The sequence below is a fragment of the Pygoscelis adeliae genome, unplaced genomic scaffold, assembly GCF_000699105.1.
Source record: "Pygoscelis adeliae isolate BGI_AS28 unplaced genomic scaffold, ASM69910v1 Scaffold127, whole genome shotgun sequence".
NCBI classification, from domain to species: domain Eukaryota; kingdom Metazoa; phylum Chordata; class Aves; order Sphenisciformes; family Spheniscidae; genus Pygoscelis; species Pygoscelis adeliae.
In genome coordinates, this window is record NW_008825208.1 from 798,610 (window position 1) to 807,222 (window position 8,613).

The 8,613-nt window shown below is 48.6% G+C and overlaps 1 protein-coding gene across 2 annotated transcripts in view; it reads left to right on the top strand.

Moving 5' to 3' along the window:
• The window catches only part of TMOD1 (tropomodulin 1), a 26,373-nt gene that overhangs the window by 13,704 nt on the left and 4,056 nt on the right, over nt 1–8,613 (top strand). For both annotated transcript variants that reach the window (XM_009328934.1, XM_009328933.1), the window contains exons 4-8: nt 676–795; nt 4,114–4,203; nt 4,713–4,843; nt 6,490–6,597; nt 8,130–8,273. In XM_009328934.1, the coding sequence (XP_009327209.1) occupies nt 676–795; nt 4,114–4,203; nt 4,713–4,843; nt 6,490–6,597; nt 8,130–8,273 (593 nt within the window). The remainder of the gene's footprint in view (nt 1–675; nt 796–4,113; nt 4,204–4,712; nt 4,844–6,489; nt 6,598–8,129; nt 8,274–8,613) is intronic.

Below are 8,613 nucleotides of genomic sequence, written 5' to 3' on the forward strand. Positions count from 1 at the left end.
TCCATCTGGCATGCCCTCTGTGTCTCTCCCCCCTGCCCTACTGTCCTCTGCAGCAACATTGAGTCAGACCAGCTGCCCCAAGCCTGCTCCTCCTTGCATCCCGTGTGCTTGCTGGATAGCCGACTGCCTGCTGCCAGACCCACTCCACCCTCTTTTGACTAATGTGCCATCTGCCCTGACACCGTGCTTTTGGAGTTAGCAGCAGGAGCTGTCTCAGTGGCAGGACCAATCCTGCACAGTGCTGGATCCAGGCCACTAGCCTCTTTTAGTCCATGTGTGTGCTGGCAAATCTCCATCCCTTTTATGCAGCCTTCAAAGAAGTGAAGTCCTGCAGGGTCAGGCTGTGCGTGGCTTTCTAAGTGCTGTGTGTTGAACAGTCATCGTCCTGCACAAATGTACTATTGGGCTTTTGTAGATGCAGCCCTCTGTGCTGGTGAAAGAATCCAGCTCCACAGTTGGAGGTGTCTGGCAGGTGCCTCCTGGCTCACATCGCAGCAGGACTCAGACCGAGCTAATGGGAGGGGATTCAGTGTCTTCTCTGATTTTTCCCTAGGTCCTTGTGCCCCTCTGTCCTTTCCACCGTGCAAATCTCACCCCACAGAAATGCATCTGCATGGCTAGTTGTGAAACAGGTGCTATAGCTGTACTGAGAGTGACCTCACTTTGCATTTATAGGAAAAGCTTGGATCCCCAAGCAGAAGCCGATGGATCCTGTTTTGGAAAGTGTGACTCTGGAGCCGGAACTGGAGGAAGCCCTTGCTAATGCCTCTGATGCAGAGCTCTGTGACATTGCTGGTAAAATAGTTTCACGTGAATCGGGGTTTCAAGTTGTTTGACTACTAGTTTCTTTTTCTTTGTTCTTTTGTGAGAAATGAGCTATTGAGCTTTTTGCTGTTTATCTGAATGCTGTCAGTTTTGACATGATTTATTTCTTTGTTAAAAAAGAAGAGTGTATATTTAAAGTTACTTTCAGCCCATGTGATTTAATCAGGAGCATGGACCAAAACTGAGGAGGGAGAAGAAGGATTTATCAAGGGAACAGAGTGTGCTGTTTGATCTCTTCTCCTGTCTCTGCCACTGCATCTTGCAAATTGCAGCCTGTCACCTTCAGGAGCCCAGCTTTCTTCAAGCCAAACCTCTAGGAAACAATCAAACACCCAGTGAGAATGTGGATTTCTTGTGCAACCTTTTAAAGGAGCTGTCAGGTTAGAGCAGTCTTTCAATGGATGCTGAGGTCTGCTGTTTGTTAAAGAGCTTTTCCAACACATTTTAAAGCTACGGATTTCTTGCGATTCATGCGGTTGGTTGATTTTGTGAGTGTTAGCTCAGGGGTGGAGGAATCCAGCATTAAAAGGTTGATGTACTTCACAACGACGGAGAAGCAGGTTGGAATGCACAGTGAGCTGGAGAGGGGGACAGGGCAACTGCAGGTGCTGTTTGAGCCTTGACAGCCTAAACAAGCCCCAGCAAACCAAGAAGGACAGGCGTGGTCTGAGTCTGAGGGGTTTATGCCTCCATGCTAGGTCAGTTCAAGCATTGCTGTTTTTCAGGCAGTGTTGTCTCAGGGAACCCCTTGCAGGCCTCACTGCTCTGCCACTTTAGAGATGACAATATTGGTATCTTGCTGAAGCCAGTAGTGTGGACTTAGCTTTGTGACTGGGATAGGATATGCCTTGGCCAAAGGAGCGTATGAACACCCCCTTGGTGCTTTACCGAGCTCGCATGTTCCCTGCTGGTCTAGCAGTTGATGAATACTTCAGTGCTACTGGCTGCTTCTTCCCGTTCTGTCTCCTCCAGGCTTCCATACTCCCTAGCAGTATCCTCCTTGCCAGAAGTCTGTAAGATAGCCTGTAGAATGACCACACCGTCTAGACATCTTGTACATAATAATATCATATTCTGGCTTAGAAATGTGTTTCTGCATTAAGGCTTCCAACGTATGTACCTTGGCCAAGCATTGCATCTCTGGGTTTTGCTTTTTTACTGTACTCCTAGAGTCCTATAAAGCCCTATCCTATAAAATCTGCCTTTCTAAGCTCCAGATCTGTGCAGTAATCATTTTCACAGAGAAATGCTGTTCTGGGCAGCTTGTTCTGCAGTTCTTGGGAGAATACACTTGAAGTGGCAGCAGGAGAACTGATGTGATACAAGCTGTGCTGAAATCTCAATATTGACAGTGACAGTGTTGCTTTTCCAAGTTTGCTAAGGCTGTGAAACAGCTCCTGCCTGTTTATCAGGGCTCATTGTCAGCCATGGTGCACTGGCTGTGCACTATCCTTCCTTGGCAAGGCCAGTAGGATAGCTCTTGTGGGTGGCTCCCAACAAGTCCTGAAAGGGCTCCCGTGCCTTTGGTCAGCTGGGGGAGGCAGAAATGGGATGCCTTCATTCTGCTTGAGTTCCTTTGGATAATACACAGTAAGCACCAGACTTACAAGAGCGGGTCCCTCTTGTCTACCAGCACAAACTCCAGCCCCCAAAAACCCCGCGTGGTCACAACAGCAGATCCTTCCCTCTGTCTGCAGTTCAGGTATTCACAGTCCTGGCTGGAGGAGAGATTTCATTGTCAGATTAAGCTCTGTTTGGGGTGTACGTGTGTCCCCAGAATGCTGAGCCTGCAAATTACTTTTCTGAGCTGTGTTGCACTCCTGAAAATTTTGGCTGTGAGTATATGGCAGAGAAAAGGGCCAGCTAAAATACAAACAAGCAAACTCGAAGTGCCCAACCTCACTCAGACTTTCAGAGAGAGACTGCTTGGCTCTGTGCAATCCAACCAGGGATGTGCTGGGGAGGTGTGGGGAGGTGGACGGTGGTGTTCATTGATGCCCTTTGCTGCAGGCTGTCCTGCCCCTGCAACCCAGACCTGGAGTCACAGTGAGCTGTCACTGTAACAGATGCCATTCTTGTGATGGGCCTCAGGGACAGCCTTCTCCTGCAACTCCCAGCCCTTCCTGGCCAAAGCACCGAGCAAATGGTGACGGGCTGGTGCCAACCAAGCATAAGAGGAGCAGCTCATGGGAAAGCAAAGTGCCTTTGTGGTGACGTGCTCGAATTGTAGGGAGAGATTTGTGCTGTATTTATTTTAACCACTGTGCCCATCTGGAGGTCAAAATTTGTTCAAGTGTGTCTGTTGATAACAAGTATTCACATGTCTGCATTTTTCTGGAGAAAATCATAGTTATTTAAAAAAAAAAAGTTGATTAAAAACCCAGGGTTTTTTCAAACATGAACTTTCTGTGAGTAGCAGGGTTATTTTTATAAACAGAATCTTTGCCCAAATGTTTCTAAGCCATTGGATTCCCACTGCTCATTTGCAGCTGGCAAGAATGTCAGCAGATCACCTTGGGCACGTTTCAATGTGCATTTGCATATTGGTTTTGCAGTCATGAGCCTGAGAGACACAAATTGGCAGAAGTTTGGCTTTTGGGCTCTTACAATCTTTGAATTTTGCTCATACCATCATTTTGTGCATTTCGACCAAGCCAGCAGAGCTTTAGGTTCTCACAATGTCAACTTCCAAGCGTACAAAGATCAATTCAAAGCACACCACCCCCACCTGTTGAGTGAAAACATGATGTGCGTTGCCACGCTTTGGGTGACAGTCACCTTGTATGTTGCTGCCTGAGGGGTCGGTTTGGTTCTGCGTGGGGCACAGCTCATCTCAAAAACTGGACTGTCACAGTGTGTGGCACATGCGCAGGTGAGCAAGGATGGTGAGGCTGTGCAGGCTCCTGCTGGACTGGACCCCTTAGATTAAATCCTACCAATGGCATTTCTTTTTGTCTTTTATTGTCTTCCCCTCACTATTTTTGCGTGATGCTGAATCAAGTTGGCTACTGGGAAGACTTGGCTGTTTGGCTGTTTGTTGTCCACGAGATGATGTTCCTCTTCTCCTATGAATCATGCTACATTGGAATAAACAAGGGAGCACACTTGAGCCCTGTTGAGTATTTATGACAGCCAGGTAGCTTGGTCCCACCTTTGTATGTTGTTCTGTGCTTGCACAGGGAAAGGTAATGCGCTACGGACCCCCATCCTGGGCAGCACGGCATGGATGCGTCTTTTCCTGGCTTTGGAGCCTGCAATAACTCAACTTGTGTTCTCCTGTTTCTGTAGCCATCCTTGGCATGCACACCTTGATGAGTAACCAGCAGTACTATGAGGCACTGGGGAGCACCACCATCGTGAACAAAGAAGGGCTCAACAGTAAGTGACAGAGTATTAGCAGGCTGCAGTGTTTGGCTTTGAAGCTGCTAACAGAGGCAAACTGGGAATTATTTTTAGGCTGAAGGTTGGAGCCGTGACTGTGAGAGCAGCCTGTGATTACTGGGGCCATCCCCGGTGCATCCTTGCCCTGTGAGAGCCGGCGCGATCTCAGCCGCTGCCCTGGCACTGGCCAGGAGCTAGCACAGCCCAGGAAACAGCCCCACACAGGTGGTGTGCCCTCCATCACCCAGTTTTGGACCCTGAGAGCATGTAGCAGCAGGCACCGGCTGTCCTGTGCTGGTTGGCCTCACTGCCAGGCAGTGTTTCTGGATGCACATGTGCATAGATGGAGCTGCCAAGTGCTTGTTGGGTCTTTCATCTCGTGTCTGTTTGTCAGGTCACGCTTCCCTCTCCCGACACTGCTTCTGGAAGAGGAGAAACGCACCCAAAGAGAACATGCTGCTGCTCAGGGTGCTTTCGGTTTCACATGTCTTGCTTTTCACTTGCAGGTGTGATTAAGCCCACAAAGTACAAACCAGTTCCTGATGAGGAACCGAACTCAACGGATGTGGAGGAAACTCTGAAACGAATACAAAGCAACGATCCTGACCTTGAGGAAGTCAACCTTAACAATATTATGGTATTTGCTCCTTTCTACTCTCCTCTCTTAATAACAGGACCAAACATTTGATACACAGAAGGCAGAGACCAAGTCTGTTTCGCTGCACAGAGTAATACCATAACACTGCATGTAGCCAGACAAGAAACACCAGTGCTTCCCATCTCCATTTTGGGCAATAGGGGTTGTTACCTGCTGTGGGACAATGGTGTGGGGCTGGTGGCAGGAGGACTTCTGTAGATGCTTGGAAAAGCAGAGCTGTGTTGAGGGGTAGTTTGGGAGACCAATCTCCAGCCTGTCTGGTTAAAGGTGTTCTAGGTTGCTTTAACGGTTTAGTCAGGCACATTTGGTGGAGGGGCTGTTTATGTAAGATAAAATGGTGGGAGGAAAAACGCTTCATAATCCTGATACTTGCCATGAAAATATGAAGAGACCCCCCTTCTTGCAGGTAGCCTTGTCAATCTCCCACCCATCCCTTCTGTGGAACTCCTTTACTCCTTGTAGAAAGCAAATCAGGACACAGCACCACTTCTTATGTTGCCTCTGGGACACATACACGTATTAAAAAATATAGTTTTCGTCTGTCTGCCGTGATTCCAGGACCCCCATCCATGGGGTCTGTTGAATGTTGACATATTCAAATAACAAGAATGTGGTTAGCTGCACGTGCACATCAAAAACACTTGTGCCATGCCACCTGCACCTTTCCATAATGAAAAGATTTTTACTTTCATGTATTTGATTCTGGCTAGTGACCCTGAAAGTCCCTTGAGGACACCAGCCTGAAGGTCCCTTGAGGACACCAGGCTGAAGATCTGGCAGGCAGGCACTTTTTTTGTGTGTTGAACTCATGACTTTGGGACACGGTTTGGAGAACTGAGGAGTGGCAGCGGAGATGGTAAGCTGCTGCGCTCTGTGTTATGGCTCTGCACATGGCTTTGACTATAGATGATTCCACATGGTGGGATCCAAATGGTGTGGCAGGAAGTCCAAGCTGAGGATACCACTTAAAATTTTAGACAGGTGAAAATTTGTGCATCTGAAAAGGGTATCTAAAGTGCTCGATAAGTGAGAAATACTGATTTTGTAGGAACTCTGAATAAGCAGCATGGATTTATTTTCTGGGCTGAGACCTAGCACGCCAAATATTAGCCTGAAAGATGTTGTATAAAGCAGTCAGAGGTGTCTGTGGTTTGTATAACAAGGAGATCGTTTCAGGTCTTTCTGGATCAGGCCCTGTGATGGTGGGGTGGAAATTTTCCTGAACATGACATGAATGTTGCTCAGTGCTGTCATTCATATTAAAAAGTGCAGGAGCAGTGCTTTGTAGGCTCATGGATCCTAGTTACATACATCCCCACAACGCCTGCATTCGTAAGTAGCTGAGTTTCTGGGCAATTAAATTAAACAGCAGAGACGTAGCTTCAAATCAAGGCAGTGAGCTACCAGCAGAGTGGGAAATAGGATGAAAACATTGCCATGTTCCTTAGGCCATGCTGATTATAGCAAGAGAACTTGTAAAAACATTTATCGACCCCTTCCTAAATTACTTCAGTGCATTTGGTGATTTGACCTTGATAAGAAATTTAAAGTATCATTTAAATATATTGCATATTCCTTCATACAGATGATGGCATAACACAGGTTTTCTGCATTTCTTTTCACAGAATATTCCCATACCAACATTAAAAGCTTTTGCGGAAGCACTGAAAAATAACACCTATGTGAAGAAGTTCAGTATAGTTGGGACACGGAGCAATGATCCTGTTGCTTTCGTAAGTACTGTCAGCTCACTGTCATAAAGTTGTGACAGGAGCTGTTCTTGAGCAAAGTATTTTTAGAGTTACTGACTGACTGCTTTTGCACCTTACGTGGTGTTTGACACATTCTGCACCTCTGGCGTTTGGTGCAGGTGGTTCAGTTTCAGGAGCACTGGTGAAAGCCAGCGACAGACAGGCTTTGGTTCCTTCACTTCCTTTTTCAGCTGCGGAGATTTCAGGACACAATCCTTTAATCCCATTTGGTCTCATATTCGTCCTCAAGGATCTCCCGGAAAAGGAGCGGGAGACAAGAACTGACTTCCTAGTGGCATTTTGCAAAAGCAGTTTGTCTCTCTCCATTTATCATACATCAGGGCCACACCATTTGTTTCTGTTGGTACAAAGCCTGGTACCTGGTTCTGCTGGTACACTGCTGTGTGCACACCCATCCCTCCCCTTGCACACCTCTGGTCCGGCTCTTTTTCATATATTCCTTTGTGCAGACCTGTGCAGAAGCAGGACTCTGCATTTCTTATGCGTGGCCTCTGTGGGTGATAAAGGGTCTTTCTGGCTGCTGCAAGTGGTCTTAAGTATCAGTGGGGATGCAGAGAGGTGCTGAGCTGTTCTGCCTGGCCCTCGTGCTACCTTGCAGGCTGCATCCTTGCACACTCCTCCAGCACCACTGCAACGAATTTTTGCTCTTCTTCACCCCAGCCACCCCTACCTATGTCCACACACACACGTGCACACCAGCTTCCTGTTAGAAAAAAACCTTCTTTTTGGAGGGTGAGTACAGCCCTCACATTATTTCAGGCACACTGGACTGGGGAAGAAGCCTGTGCAGGGAGAACTCGCACTGCTTGAGGGCCCGTGGGACACTGTGCAGGGCTAAGAGAGTGGTGGAGCCAAGTGCTGTGTGAGTGGGTGCAGGTCAACACTGCCGCTTGGGCATCACTTTCTGGTCCTTCTGTTTCATGACGTAGAAGTGCCAGCCCACTTCTGGTCTTGCCTGCTGAGGGAAGCAAAAGTGATTAACATGGTTGTGATGCTGCTTGGGAGGACCTCTTGGATGTGGAGAATCCCTTGTTGTTCAAGACAGATGCTCCTCTCTCTGCCTCCTGCGATGGGAAGCGTCTCAGCCCCACGCAGAAGGAGCAGTGCAGGCAGGGAGCTGGTCAGGCAGGAGGCAGGGTCGACACTGGCCAGCATCCCTGCCATCACCATGATGGCTTTAGAAGAGGGACAGATGAAGCTGTCATGGGGCAGCTGCAGGTGTGGACTGTCACACTTAGGGCCACCCCACAAGGCTTCTCCATACAAGGTTTTACTGCGGCCTCCAGCATGCTCACGTTCAAGAATCCCCCTGCAACGGGGGGAACCCCCTTCACCCCACACAGAGCTCACCCATCTGGTGGCAGTGAAACCGCTTGGCACACAGGGTCCTCCCGGTGCCCTCTGGAGGCGAGGGGAGTTGAACCCTGCTGCTCCGGGGTGCTCTGTCCCTGCTTGTCTGACTGCCAGCTCTTCCCATGCACCTCTGCCCGCAGGCACTGGCAGAAATGCTGAAGGTCAATAACACGCTGAAGAGCCTGAACGTGGAATCAAACTTCATTTCTGGGTCAGGGATCCTGGCTGTTGTTGAAGCGCTCCAGGGCAACACATCGCTCATAGAGCTGCGCATCGACAACCAGGTAAAGTGTGCGCGAGCGGGAGCTCTGATCAAGTGAACGTGTCCTGGTTGTGGGAAATTGAGTAGCTGGTCAAGGTGGAGCGTGGCAGCCCACCGCCACTGCCAGGTTGCTTTGGAGAGGTTTCAGCCCCTTGTTTCTGCTGCAGTTCCTGGGCAGTATCTGCTACTACCTACAGTAATTAACAAAGGCTGTGGCAGTGCAAGCAGCTTTCCATGTTCCTGGTGCTGCCCCAGAGAGCAGTGATGCACTTGTCCAATATCATGCCTTGCTCTGAGCTCTTGCAGGGACTTAAATAATGTCTATTTAATAATAATGAAATTTTTGCTACAATGCAAGGGAA